Source organism: Mugil cephalus, chromosome 13 (genome assembly GCF_022458985.1).
Source record: "Mugil cephalus isolate CIBA_MC_2020 chromosome 13, CIBA_Mcephalus_1.1, whole genome shotgun sequence".
Taxonomy (NCBI): domain Eukaryota; kingdom Metazoa; phylum Chordata; class Actinopteri; order Mugiliformes; family Mugilidae; genus Mugil; species Mugil cephalus.
In genome coordinates, this window is record NC_061782.1 from 10,468,956 (window position 1) to 10,483,874 (window position 14,919).

At 42.8% G+C, this 14,919-nt stretch overlaps 1 protein-coding gene across 1 annotated transcript; it reads left to right on the top strand.

The window, feature by feature from the left end:
- The first annotated feature begins 347 nt into the window (after positions 1-347).
- Positions 348-14,836, top strand: ppp1r21 (protein phosphatase 1, regulatory subunit 21). The gene is made up of 22 exons (XM_047602526.1): positions 348-759; positions 2,161-2,229; positions 3,947-4,093; positions 4,282-4,383; positions 4,474-4,638; positions 4,715-4,773; positions 4,862-4,956; positions 5,216-5,268; positions 5,472-5,621; positions 5,756-5,857; positions 6,982-7,070; positions 7,180-7,316; positions 7,515-7,607; positions 8,745-8,872; positions 9,476-9,625; positions 9,853-9,945; positions 11,108-11,362; positions 11,724-11,759; positions 11,894-12,010; positions 12,488-12,586; positions 12,699-12,827; positions 13,349-14,836. The coding sequence occupies exons 1-22, from the start codon at positions 700-702 to the stop codon at positions 13,376-13,378; spliced, it is 2,358 nt and encodes a 785-aa protein (XP_047458482.1). The 5' UTR covers positions 348-699; the 3' UTR covers positions 13,379-14,836.
- The last annotated feature ends 83 nt before the right edge of the window (positions 14,837-14,919 follow it).

Below are 14,919 nucleotides of genomic sequence, written 5' to 3' on the forward strand. Positions count from 1 at the left end.
TCAGAAAATAAGAGTTGAAAAACCATTTATTTTTATTTGTTTGTGATAAGATGACAAAAATAATTCAGCACAATAGTAGAAAGTATGTGGTTTGACAGAACATAGAGGGGTATTGTTCCTGTACACTGTCCCTTTTTTAAATAAGTAAATAAGTAAAGTGATTATCTATCTATCTATCTATCTATCTATCTATCTATCTATCTATCTATCTATCTATCTATCTATCTATCTATCTATCTATCTATCTATCTATCTATCTATCTATCTACACCCCCAAACGCTAGGTGGCGCCCTGTTCCCACCTGCTCACCACTCTGCCGTGTCCTGACCTCTGACCTCTGCGTCCTGTAGTCGCCTCTCATTTCCGGAAGATTTCACAGGCTAGCCAGAAAATGAAAGTATTGCTCCAGCTGAGTGGGCATTTAAAGCTGTCTCGCTAGCGCGGTTTGCGGACTCCCTCCAGTCAAATGTTTTGTTTTAAGGAGTCTGTCACAATGAACCCGGTGTCAGTTTTACTAACGGACGGTGAAAGCTGCCGCTGCCTCGCCGTCGTTTATAACAACTGAGTCGCGGCTCATCGCGTGCGTTGTCAACATTTCAAGCGACTGCGGTCTTAGCCGGGAAGCTAACTTGACAGCCGGGTTAGCATAGGTTTTCTAGCATCAGCCTGTTAGCGCCTAGTTACCGTCTCCAGGAACAATGGCTAACGTTACAGACCTGCAAACGAAATACAGCAAGCTGGCGCAGGAGTACTCAAAGGTAACCCCGCTGTCTGTCTAATATTGTTATAACGTGGCGTTACACGTCGATGTTGTCGACACAGGAGCTTTATAGGTGCTGTTAGCGCTAGCCACCTGCCATAGCTGCCTCACTGTGCTATTGACAGGATTACACACATGCTGCGTAGTCCGCTACTTTATTAAGACACTCTCTCAGATGGGAATTTATTAGTTGTGTTTATCTGAATCATAATAAACGTGCACATGGACGTGTTCCTTTTATGTTTATATATATACAACTGATACGTTATAGGCACAAGTATTTGGAGATGTTTCGGGATGTTTTTTAACTTTAATCCTTTATAAGCATTGTAATAAATAACTGGTGTAATCAAGAATAACTAGCCTCTTTCTAATTTGTCTCATGCACGCTTCATTTGGCAATTTAAGTAACCAAAACACAGGCTGCGCTTCGTGGCTATAAACATCTCAATGGCTAATTTGTTATGAAGTGAAGCCTTTGTTTTCTCTTCATGGAGTTATATTGCATGTGCCCTTTGTGTCTGTGTCAGCTGACATCACGGGGAGTGCGAGCTGTTTCCTGTTCAACTCCGATCTCCCCTTTAGCCAAGCGCAGTATCCTGTCTAGGAAGTGCTGACTGTGTAACTGTCATGCATGTTCTCCTTCTGCTTGACTAGCTGCGTGTTCAAAGGCTGCGATCCACACAGCGGAGAGCGCTGAGAATTTAAAGATTTTAGATTGAGTCAAGCGGAGGAGCAGCAGGTGCAAACACATCTCTACACAGGAATTCATCCTGATGCGTTATGATGCATACATGCCGCCTTTATTTCCATGGCACAGGACACACAAAACAAAGACACAAAACTTACATAGATTAGAGTCGATTCAACTTTATTGTCATTCCACATGTACAGGTACAGAGCAACTAAATGCAGTTTAACATCTAACCAGAAGTGCAATAAGTAGTAAGTGCATGTGGCATAAGTAGTGTGGTATATATGGTTGGTTTTATAACATATGGACAATATTAACAGATGAATAAACTATATACCGGTGAGTGAGTAAGATATGATTGATTGAGGTACTATGAATATAGATGGATTTGTGTGAAAAGTACTAAACACTATAACATAATTTACATTAGAGGAAGTGGTGAGATGATAAATTAGGCGATACAAAATACAGATGAAGTGAGCATTAAACAGTGCATAAATAATAAGCACTAGCTACCTGGTGTTACTATTAGTGCAATATTTGGTACATAGTACCGTGCAAACACATTGTTTAAAGCGTGCGTGTGCAGTAGTAATGCAGAGGTGGTGGGTGGTGTAACAGTCTTTAGTCAGAGAGGGAATGAGGAGTTCAGGGTTGTAACGTAGATTACGACTGAAAACATAATGAATTCCTTTGTTTTCACAGCTCCGAGCCCAAAACCAGGTCCTGAAGAAGGCAGTGGTGGATGAGCAGGCCAACTCTCTCTCACTGAAGGTGAAGTTACACATGAGAAATAAGGAGCACTGCGTCTGCAGCATACAATATAGCTCCTGATACAGGACAGAACACTTTGCTATGAGACTATAATGTTTTGTGTTGCCTCAGATTGTATCAAAAACAGTAATTTATGATCACATGTTAATCTAGTACTGAGAGAAAACAGTCGTTACCAAAGTCAAATCAAACCTAAGGCTGATGTGCCTCCTTGGGATCCCCTAGTAGCATGTGTTTATTTATACACACTTACTTGACACTTCATTTGGTACCCAAGTTAAAATGAGTGCATTCTAATATTAACACTCCTGCACTAAATCTTACAACGTTCAGTTAATGATTACACAGCGAAATTCACTCGTATGATCACTATGGAGGATGTGCTTTGTGGTGCTCTCAAACTGGAAATGTGGTTCTCAAAAAAATAGGAACCTGATTGCAACACAATTGCACAATTGCAGTTCAGCTGTATTGCAAACAACAGCTCTCTGAGTTATTTTAAACAAATATCAAACACCATAACTTTCATACACGTGGTTTTAGACTGACTAAAATTGTATACAATTTCTTAATGTATGCGCACATACTGCACACAATCACATGTAAGACGTCCTCTACAAAGTCCTCTATAAAGTTCATATATTTCCCCACACATGCATCCTCATTCATTTTGTGGCAGTTGCACATGATAAGTTTGATAAAGTTAATTTAAAACTTGTTCTCAAGAACTGCTTATCAAACTAATGTTGTCCCTTAGGGACGTACTTTTTGGCCATGTCAAAGTGAAATCAGTTTTATTGATATATTATCCCGGATAAATACCACCAATCTAATCTATTTTGCACTTGATTCATTTAATATTAATTTAATATATTTAATATGTATTGGTTCTGTGCGTTGTGCTATCAGCCGTGTACATCTTTGGTGTTTTTGCAGTAAATCATGAAGAAAAATAAAGTACTGGGCCAAAGTCTGTGCTGTTTGTGGATATTTCTGACATGTTCAAAGTCTACTCCAGAACTATTTGTGCTCTGGCATGCACTGTGCAAATGTTCCACTAATCATCCAACAATAGTTCCTCAACATTTATGTTGTCAGGGGCCTTTGTATCGAACCTTAAGGCTTGAGTGGTGGTTGTGCAACCTATTTTACTCATCACTCTTGGGAAATCGTGTGAGAAATTTTTGATTTATGTATTATTATAGCATTATGAAATGCATCTATTATGTATTTATGTCATACTTGTTAATCCTTAAGTAAATACGTTTTGTTAATGTGCGCTGCGTGTGATTTAATGAAGCTGCAAACCTATTCAGTAGTTCACTGAGAGCAAATGATGCTTCTCCAAAGGAGGAGGAATTCTTTTCATAGCCAGTTTTATATATATATATGACTAAATATGTAATGTCGCCAATTTCTCCAAATTATAAGAGAGCTGCATTTTTAACATTGAAGACTTGGATTTTAGAGTCAAAATACCTCACTAACCCATGCATCTTGCTTCACAGTACACTCCTCTGAACCATCGTAAACCATATTAACATGTAATACTGGATAACATTAAAAAAACAAAAAACAAATCCAGAGGTCACAGAGTACTTGTTGCAGTAAGTTAAGTAGGAATTTCACAGCGACAGCAGAATGACTTCACTGTGATTTAGCAGTACTAGGATGACATCTGTTATCCATTATGCTTGTTTTCCTTTTCCGTCTTCAGGATCAGCTGAAGCAGAGGGACCAGAGTCTGAGGAAACAGGAGCAGGAGATGGACAGCCTCAGCTTCAGAAACCAACAGCTGGCCAAGAGGGTGGAGCTGCTACAAGAGGAGCTTGCTGCTAGCGAGGCCAAGGGCAAAAAGGGGAAGGTGATCATGAGGGGAATAACAAGGGAGGGGCTGCATTGTTGAATAAAAGGGAACAGAATCTATTGTGTATTTATGATGTCTAAAAATGAGTCTCCTCACAAACCATAATGTATAATTACTATAATTACGACACGTGCTAATGTTTTCAAGAGCTAATGTATCATTAATTGTTCCTGTATCTTCTTCAGAGCAAAGGAGACTCTCCCTTACAGCATGGCCTGCAGACCCAGAGTGTTTTTGATGAGGACCTGCAGAAAAAGATAGAAGAAAATGAGCGACTTCACATCCAGGTGGGCAGTCGTGTTGTGTTGCATCGGTCAATTGTGATGTTTTTTTTTTGTTTTTTTTTACGTCTGATGACTCTGTTTTTTGCTCGACAGTTCTATGAAGCCGACGAGCAGCACAGGAGGAAGGAGGCCGAGCTGAGGGCCCGACTGGAGGAGCTGGAGAAAGACGCCGAGCAGCACCAGGCCGTCGTGGACGGGCTCACCACGAAGTCCGTGGAAACGATAGAGCGGCTGCAGGGCGACAAAGCACGTTTAGAGGTGAGGATTGCGACATTTGATGGGATTGTCGGTTTTGATGACGCTCATTAAAATGATTTCTCCTTCCTCACGACAGGTGAAAGCACAAACTCTGGAGAGAGAAGCAAAGGAGTGCCGATTGCGAACAGAGGAGTGGTACGACATGCGGATACGCTTCAAAAATAATACGTGTCATTCACTGTAATGCATAATTAAATGCACTAAACATGGTCTCTCTCTGCAGTCAGCAGCAGTTGAGGCGGTGCCAGTCGGAGCTGAACCGACAGGTGAAGCAAAGCAGCAGTGTTATCCAGGAGAAAGTGCCCTTCAATGACACCAGTGAGTATCTGGCACCGAGCCACTGGCACAAAAACAATCTGCTACAGAGCAGACATCTATTTGAGAACATTTATGTCTCTGTCACTGATACCGTAATAACATGCTGCCACAGACTGAGCGGTGTAATTCTACACCAAACCGTAATATTGCGCTGAAGGAGGCAGGAGGCTAAACCATTTAAACTGTCATGTCAATAAAGTTCCGTGCAGGGGCCGAGCCTCAGCTCTGCTTTAACTGCCTTTTGTCTCCTGCTCTGCAGAATTCAGTGACTACAACAGCCTAAATGTGCCGTCACACAACCGAAGGCACCAGGTGAGTGACACAGCCCACCAGGGTGTAACCATTAATACCTCTTCCTTGGTAAAATGTTGAGTTTCAGAATAATATTAATTTCAACACTTACCATTCACAGCCGTATATTTATTAATGAGTGTCCTTAAAGCTTTGAGGAAGACAGATTGATCAGAAAGACACACTGAGGCAGCTGCCTTTGCATTGTACTGTCTTTCTTTCAGCTTAAGGCCAGAGATGTGTCTGGCCAGGCTCTGGGTTTTATCCAGGACCTTGTGGCTGCTTTGTTGAACTTCCACTCCTACACAGAGCAGAGAGTTCACATCTATCCCAAGGACTCCTCCATTGAGCCAATATCCCCTCTTAACCAGAAGGTGAAGCAGCCCTACAGAAAAGACACAGACAGTCTACCAGATATGAGCTTTACACTACATATCTGCACATCTGCATATGGAGGGGTATTTATTGTACAAACTAAAATGTGTTTTTTTTCCCTCTCTTAAACTAGTTTTCTCAGTATCTACATGAGAATGCAGCCTATGTGCGCCCCCTGGAGGACAGCTTTCTGCAGTTATACCAAAGCATCACAGAGGACACCGTCACAGTACTGGTGAGTTTTGGGTACAGACCCTTTTCTCTGACGTGATGTCACAAGTGGAAACCCTGGGAACCAGTCAAATAAAATGACAGGAGAAAAAAAAAATAATGTGTGGATAAATTTACTGGGTTCCCCACGAATGATTCAAAAAGAAAAAGATGCAGCAACTGATTATTTGCTCCACAAAGGTGATGTGAGCCAACATTTACAATCATCATTTACATCAATAATAAATAAAATAATAATAATAATAATAATAAAATTATTCATATCTAAATAAATTAATTAATGGCTCACTCAAGTTATAATTTGTTTCATTTATGATTTGTTAATTTATTTTTGTATTTGTAAAATATCTGAATACTTATTTGATGTTAAAGAATGCCAGTGGGGCCAAGTCTATTGTAACAAGTTCAGCTGTTCATGTGCAACTTAAAATAAATGTATTTACAATCTTCTAGAAATTATTTGGTGACATAACTGCATACATATCAAGAATAATAAAAACTAACTGTTACATGATACACAACTTTTTACTCAAATTAAGCTTTTTTGTTTTTTTTACAGAGAAATCTGGAAAAAAAGGTCTGAAAAAAGTATAGAACTTTTAAATTTCACGTGTATGAACCCTGATTTTATTTGCAAGGCGTCAAAACTATCAAAATTGTCTCAAGGTGCGTTACAGAGCAATTGGGAGTAGTAATTCTAGCGTAATGCATGTATGAATATAAAGGCACTGCTGAAAAGATGAGCAAGAGGCTGAAAAATATGTCAGTAATCACAGCCATTTATAATGTAGGTGAGTCGGCCGGCACCAAATATGAATATAATATTTATCAGAAGCACAGTGTAACACTTTGTTAGTAGTGAAAGCAGTAAACACGGGGAAGGTGCAGAACTACTCCATCAGAACCTTGACGCAATTGCGCAACGTCCCTCCGGGTCTTAACTGTCCATTGTCTGCCTTCCTTAACAGCAGCCTGGAGCACAGCACATCCTTTTGATAACAGTATTTGAGCTTCCCACCCTGAGCGTGACAGCCTCTAAAAATGGCCACCTTGTGTGTGAACATTGTGAATTTGGATGCTTGATCACAACTCTATTTTGTTTGTTTGTTTGTTGTTGTTGATTTGAAGGAGACTGTGGTCAAGCTGAAGAGCTTCGCTGATAATTTCTCCTCGTACACCCACTTTCTGCAAAAGATTCTCCCTTACCAACTGAAAAGGTCAGAGCGCCGTGTGTGTGCGTGTGTGTGTGTGTGTGTGTGTTAGACTGAGATAAAAGAGTGGGGTGGAGGAGTCTGTGCTGATGGATATCTTCTCTTCTCCTTTCAGCCTGGAAGAAGAGTGCGAGGCACCTCTTTGTACCACTGCCCTCACTGCAAAAAACCGGGAGCTGCAGAGTGACATCAAGCGAGTAACGTCTGTGTTTGAGAAACTGCAGAACTACATTAACCTTTTGGCCTTACCCAGTAGGTTAACACAGGACGTTTGAGCTCTTTTAGCTTAAAAAGACCTGTCATTTATCACATTCAGTACTGTGTCTGCTTTTTTTTGCTTTTTTTTAACCTTGAAAAAGTAGTGAATTTGCCAATTTTGAAATAAAGGAGAAGCTTAATGAACTGATGATAAGAGACGCTTGTTTTACAAATGTCTGCAATCTGTCACAGGTGTTCGGCAGGATGCCATGCCACAGAGCAGCACTTCAGCTGTCTTCACCCAGCTGGCTGCCTGCCTACACAGTCTTCACGATGCCGTTATAGGTGAGCAGTTTTTTTATTTCTTTTTCTTTTTTTGGCCCACGCAGCGTGCCCGTATCTTCCCCGCGGCCGCTGGGTCGCTGCCGCCATTCAGAAAAAAAGCCAGACTTATTTTCCGTTTTCACAATAAACCACCTGCTCAATTTTGAAGAGTAAATATCCACAAGCTTCCGTGTGGCGTCTGTCACGCTGTGGATGGAACTTTAATCGTGTGTTCGCTGGAGGAGAAAAGTTTGAGCGTGTGTTTATTTAACGGCAGCCATTGTTTGTTTGGCTTCGGTGTTGTAGTGTGCTGATAGTGACTGTGGTCAAATACACTCCAAAAAACTGAACCCTCAGTTTTAACTACACTCACCTACCAGTTTATTAAGGTACATTAGTAAAAACAAATCTATTCCCCTCAGTACTGATAAAATGTTCAGCTTGTGTTGAAAGGTGGTGATTCAACCAAAATTATCTTTGACATTTAGGAGGACGTAGTGTGTGGTGCTGATAAATTGTAGAGTTTCTGTTATTTAGCCTAGCCCGCTGATTAAATGGGTGGATGCTTTATTCATCCCAAACTGGGAAATTTCACAGTTGCAGCAGCAATGCACAGACACTCAACACCATACATAATATATAACAGGAAAACACAGGAAAAAGAAATAATGTAGAGAGTGTTATCTGTCACATACAGATGAGGAGTTGTACAGGCGTATGGCTTGGGGCAGGAAAGATTTCCTGGAGCGTTCTTTGAGACAACAGAGTTGTCTGAGCCTCTAAGAGAAGGAGCTCCGTCGTCTGTCTATCATCTGGTGGAGAGGGTGGTCAGGGTTTTCCATGATTGATAACAGTTTGTTTAGCGTCCTCCCCTCCACCACCACTTCAAAAGTTTCCTGTCTGCAGCCAGTGACAGAGCCAGCCTTCCTGATCAGTTTACTCAGTCTGTTGGCGTCACTGTCTGCATTACTTAAAATTAAAATTGCACAGCTGCTGTTACATTGGAATGCACTCGTTTACTCTAGTGTACCTAATGAACTGGCACGTGAGTGTATTTACAGAAGAGTCAGCGAGGGAGCAGGATAAATCCATTCCTTTGATTTAAAACAATTCATTAGCAAATAATTTTTATTTTTTTTTTGCTCCCTGTGTGTACAGAGATGTCAAAGCATTACAACCAGAAGGCCAGCATTGAGCAGGAGCTCCCCACCGTCACCCAAAAGCTCAGCACCACCACAGAGTGCCTCCTGGGATCGCTGGGCTCTCTGACCAGCAGCACCGGCAAGGTACGGCCAACAGGGGGCAAGCAGATGCCACGTTTCTGTTCCCCGTATCGAACGGTAAAACGTTGTTATGTGTAATGCGCGAAAGCTTAATTGTACGTAGCAGCGAGGTTTCACTGCAGCATTGGTAAATTGCCACTAATGTGATAACACAGGACGGCGGGACTCAGGTGTGCGGTGTTTATGCGCCGAAATGATACCGTCCAAATTAGAGTTTGTACAGCTGCTCCCCAGTCAGAGCACACGGGTAAACGATTTCTCTTTGTGAATCGAGTACATTGTTGGCCGCGTCTGCTCACGGGAGGCACAGTTCAGTGGGTTGCAGCGTTGAATAACACGCGGGGCGCTCCGATGTGTGCAGCGAGCCGCGTTTCGAGCGCAGGCAAAAGCTTAATTGCTCAGACATTTATCATCCTGGATATTTGGTGGTGGAATCGTCTCTCTGCTGTAAACACGCCGGTTAATTAGAGGCTGAACAGAATACCAAGGGTCCGCGCTGAGGAATGCAGACATAAATTAGTGCGTCTGTAGCCAAGCAAGATGCAAAAAAGCTGCCTTTTGTTTTGATCCATGTGAACGCATCGGTGACACAATCATTTGTTGCAGATCGCCACATTCTTCAGCAACAACATAGACTTCTTCACGTCGTCAGGCTACAATCCGAGAGGGAGCACGGTGGTGCTCAACCCCCTGCAAGCTGAGAGCATGCTGGCCAACAAGAAGAAGGCAGCGGACTATATCCATGCCGTGAAAAAGGTTAGTACCTGGTTAAGTCTGCTGCTTATTCCACGGGTTAGTCTAGGACTTATAAGACTATAACGATTTGTGCAAAAATGTTCTGCTTTTGTTTCATTTTACAGCTCACTTTCAGGTTCTTATTTTTACTTTCACTCTTAATATTTTATTTCTCCTGTGCAAAAAAAAAAAAAAAAAAAGCATTGTTTCTTGAATTAATGTTAATGTTATTCTGTTTGTCCATCCAGGCCCGGCCTCAGTCCGTCCCCTACAGAGAAGCACTGTCAAACCGTCGCATACTGACCAGCTCCACTGAGAGCAGAGAGGGCCTCACTCAGCAGGTAAAACTCCACGTGAAGAATTCCCTCCTCATTATTTGAAGAGCTTACCTCTGCAGCGTTTCCCACAGGGCTTTGTGAGACCGTAGGGGGCACGAGCTCGTCTCACGCTGAATACAACCTGCCCCGCAGACTCTGGGAAGTTGAATGTTGTCACCCTGTGCGTTGGAAAGGAACTTTAATAACCATGTTACGTCTGGCTGAAAATATCTGTAGGGCATCTGCAGAAGATAAAAACGCACATACTCCTGGGATGTGACGGCAGCATTGATGTGACCTTGTCCAACTCAGACACAACTAAAAACGTTTTAAAAGCGGAGACAAGAGTCGGAAACAGTTCCTATTCCCTCACTGAGCTGAACACATAATGCTCGTGTCCGTTTTCTGCCACCGTCGACTGTGTTTGTTCTAGTGCTGTATGGTACTTACATATCCTGTAAATGTCCATGTGGGTTTTTCATTACGTTCAATCCCAACAGTGCAGTGTGAGCTTGCACGTGCTGGGATGTCCAGTCAGTTAACGGGAAACGCTGCATCTTACACAATAGGTAGAAGCAGACGGGCGATGTAACCACGTATGAGTCAGTGTGCCACGTAGGTTAGACAGAGTAGCTCTCAACGCAGACTTATAATAAGAAAGATGAATTCAAGAAAGGTTCCTCTTGTGGTTTCGTTTCCTGTGGATTTGTTTTTTTGCGTTGAGTGTAAAGAAGAAACTCAGGATGTAGGCAAACTGGAAACAGCAGAACAACGGCACCAGCAGATGTAATCTCAGTCTTACAAGGATACATCACAGTCATGTGATATTTCAGAGGCAGACAACTGCTCTTCAGGGACAGGGTGGGAAACTTGGCTGGTGTATATTCTTTTCCTGAGCGCAGTTCAGTTTTTTTTTTTTTTTTTGTTGTTGTTCTTTATCTGTTTGTCACTTAAGTACACAGTTTAGGAAATACCAAGTCAAACAATAAATTAATTGAGATGAGACTTCTTAGTCTGTCGGTTTATAATGGTTTTCCAGCGTTTCTGTTCATCAGAGTTTGTTTCCATAATGTTTTGCTACAAGCAGTTTGTGTTTATGTTGCATGCGCTGCTGCCTTTTCACTTCTCCCAGCCTGTCCTCGCTGTTCGCCGCTTACCTTCTCCTCTCCCCGCTGGCCTCCTGCAGGTGCAGCAGAGCCAGGAGAAGATCGCCCGCCTGGAGCAGGAGAAGGAGCACTGGCTCCTCGAGGCCCAGCTGGGGAAGGTGCGGTTGGAAAAGGAGAACCAGCGCATTGCAGACCTGGAAGCTCAGCTCGCTGCAGCTCTAGGGGGAAGTCCGAACTCGCAAACAGCTGCAGCCAGCGTCCTCACACAGAGCCACGAAGAAGCGGAGACGGATCTGAAAGCCACAGGGAAGGAGGCAACGCTCTGCACCAGCCTGGTACAGTCTGACTCTTTTAGACTGCTGCTGTGTTTTTTTTTTTTTTCGCTTGCAGAGCCTATTTTGTGCCCTTGAGGGCACTGGTGTCTGATTTGCTTCAACAAAAGGAGTATTATCATTCTTTTCTCGTTGCTCACACGCCAAGCAAGTATTTGCTTAATAAAACTCAGACTTCCAGTGTGCTGATGCGGCGGAATAGAAGAACGCTGTTTGCTTTACTCATCTGTCGACTACATGTGTTAAAGCCTTTATCTTTTGTGTGTTGAGTTTGTCCCAACAAGCCTGTTTCTGCTTGAAGTGGATTGTTTAACATCTTGACTAATGAATGAATCACTTGACGGATTTTGTGTTTTGTCACCAGGTTGGCATGTTGTGTACAACTCCTACAGTGGAGCATGTGAGTTGCAACACACTTAAATAAAGTCACGCATTAGAGTGAAGAGTTGCTAAATTAATGCTGAATCAGAAAATTCCAGCGATTCCCTGCATGATGAAATTGTTTCTAACCGGATGTTGTGTCTGCATCTGCAGGTAGGAGACGAGGAGTCCAGGGAGCAGCTGATAAAGACTCACTACATGGCCAGAGTGGGAGAGCTCACCACCCAGCTCCAGATCTCAGACAGCAAAGCTGTGCATTTTCACTCGGAGGTGAACCCTTCACTTGTTTATGCCAGTAACTGCGTCTCATAGGCCTCATCTTTTCATACCACACTGTCACATCCTCTGAAAGGAGATATAAAAAATCTTTTGGACACGGTTTCCGAACCCCGTTATTACCGAGTGTTTCCTTATTTACTGAGACTCTGACAGCCAATATCTTTAACTTGATGATCTGAATGTAGATACCCGTCTAAGTGACATCCTGTCACATTGTGACTAACTGGCACGTCAGTCGCCTTCATTAAGCACTGTAGCGACTGCGGTGCTCCTCGCGTAATGTCTCTCAGGTATTAAACTGTCACTTTTTTTAAACTGGGCATCTATCTCTGTCGTGTTCCTCGAATGTGCCCGTTAAGTCAAAGAAATATCTGCTTTTATTGCCGTTTTTGCAACAGATCTATAAAGCCCTCTTTCAACCTATCGGCAGACGCCAGTCGTTCACTTTCTTCTCCTTTTCCTTTCTAGTGTCGGGCTCTGGCTAAGAGATTAACCATTGCGGAAAAGTCACGGGAGGCGCTGAACGAGGAGATCAGGCTGGCTAATCAGAACATCACACGCTTGCAGGTAAAAGCCGGTCTCATCTCTTCCTGTGTGTAGCGGAGTTATAGTCTGAAAAAGTACGGGCCTCATTCCAGTTGATGAAACGTTCAAAGCGTAACTGTTCTTCCTCCTGAAGGATGAGCTGGCCACGACTAAGAGGAGCTACGAAGACCAGCTTAGCATGATGAGCGACCATCTGTGCATCATGAATGAGACTCTGAGCAAGCAGAGGGAGGAAATCGACACGCTCAAACTGGGCAGCAAGGTATATCACAGAGAAACTTTTTGTTTTTAATTGAAGCTCCTTTCAAAAGCTTCTGGTCCAGGCTCCACTTAAATACATCTGAAGGAGGAGTGGTGCGGAGGATCAGATGGCACTGAAGTGTGACGCTGTAAAGTTTCTGTCAGTTATGAGGTGAACTGGGAGGTCATAGGTGGCGTCGCGGTAGCCGCCACACTTGATGGGTAAATCACCTGCCGGAGGTGTCTGGTATAGTCGTTAAGCCGAAGCCGCGGTACGAGAGAGGCCTGCTCCGAGCGCGCGTGTTCCTGCATGCATGCACACAGATGGCTGCATGCTGGGAAGCTGCAGGACGGGACATGTTTCGCGATCGAAAGGTGGCAATTTTCCCTTGAAGGCCAGCAGCTAGCCTCAGCATGTTCTTGGACTTACAAACCGAAGTCAGATCCGAGTCAAGTCGCTGCAAGGAAATGCTAAATGGCAAATTCTTTACCACCCCTGGAGCTTGCACGTCTCTAAATTTGCATACTTTTTCTTTCCTTTAGGGAAACGCCAAAAAGAACAAAAGTCGCTAGAGCTGAGCCCTTGAAGATCCGCCCTTGGGAGAAGATCCGTACTGTGAAGCTTCCCATCAGCGTATCGGTACCGACACTGTCACCAAACCACAGGAAGGCCACGCGAGCCTCAGACTCCGCCGCTGTCGGGCAGCGGCAATGAAAACGAACAGTTTGGAGGCACCGACGCGTTTGACTGACATAAACATTTTCTTTTCCTTTTCCTTGTCACAGCACCAGTTAAAACAAAATAACACGATTTCAAAAAAAAAAAAAATGTTTTCTTAAACTGTAGCGGAAGTTGCTGTTTGACCTTTGTGTCGAAGCACGGTGGGAGAGAAACTCCTATTTTCCAAAACAGCTGAATTACAAGATAAACAGTCGACAATGGTAGAAACTCACAGAAGACTTGAAGACCAAACCCTGTTAATCGATGTGTGTGTGTAGTTTTCCTGCTAAATGTTTGTGCGAGAGAGAAAATGAGAATTCGTCCTTATCTGTGAGCATAGGCGAACAGAGTAAATGTCGCTGTGGCTGCGAGTGTTCCCTCATTGTGTGACTAGAGCACCAGGCTTTACAACATGTGAGTAATGTTTTACGATTAAATATTTTTTTTTTTTTTTAGATCAAATTTGAGATTATGTGGTTCCAAGGACCTGTATGTTTACTTACAGCGTTACACCCCGTTCTAACACATGCGTCATATATGACAAGCCTCTGAACAGAAGGGCTGAATGGATGAAAAAAAAAAAAAAAAAGACACACTTGAACTCATTCCGTCCTCCTGGAAGGGGAGAAAAGAAGGACAGACGTCTGCCTCCAATAACTGATTAACTGTGTTTACCTTGCAAGGGACGGACAAGTCGGAGCTCGTGAAAATGGCGCGAGTCTGTCTGTGAAGTTACTCTGTTAGTCGTTTTTCTCACCAAAGTAAGCGTTTCACAGGAGCCTGGTGCAGCACTGCTGTCTAAATTAATGTACGTGGATGAGAAGGGTTAATTGAAATCATGATGTAATTGTACTGTTTCTAAAAATATATATATATATGTATACAAAACAAAAAACACATTTATTCAGAAGTTACAAATCTTTATTTTCCACACATTTTGAAAACTGGATCTGTAGTTAGTTTGTGTGTGTGTCTCGTGTACGGCCAGATCACTGGGAAGCGTGAAAGAGGGTTCGGTCCGAACAGTAACTGAGACAACAGGTGAGTCATGGCAGAGAGCAGTTCAAGTTTACAGTAAATAGAATAGCGTGAGGTCGATGAAAGAGAAGCAGAGCGTTGCTCATGAGCGGTTCATTCAGACTTCTTGTTTGCCAGAGGGCCGCTGCCAGCAGACTTTGATCGCAAAGATTTGCCCCCATATCAGATTATTATAAATAAATGAACAAAAAAACTTGTACTCTCACAGTGTAACCTGTTGAAAAGCACATATTAATATGTGAAACAAAATAAAGACCTACTCACAATGTAAATGCTTCATGTATTTGTTTTTTTGTTTTTTTTACCAACAAACTTTCCGTGCTGCCTTTTGCGGAGTTGGAGGAGTGTGGGATTT

Excerpts from the sequence above, each read along its gene's own strand:
- ppp1r21 (XM_047602526.1), top strand. The coding sequence starts at position 700 with ATGGCTAACGTTACAGACCTGCAAACGAAATACAGCAAGCTGGCGCAG. Across the intron at positions 4,094-4,281 it reads CCAAGGGCAAAAAGGGGAAG|AGCAAAGGAGACTCTCCCTT; the intron begins GTGATCATGAGG and ends TATCTTCTTCAG. Across the intron at positions 9,626-9,852 it reads ATATCCATGCCGTGAAAAAG|GCCCGGCCTCAGTCCGTCCC; the intron begins GTTAGTACCTGG and ends TTGTCCATCCAG.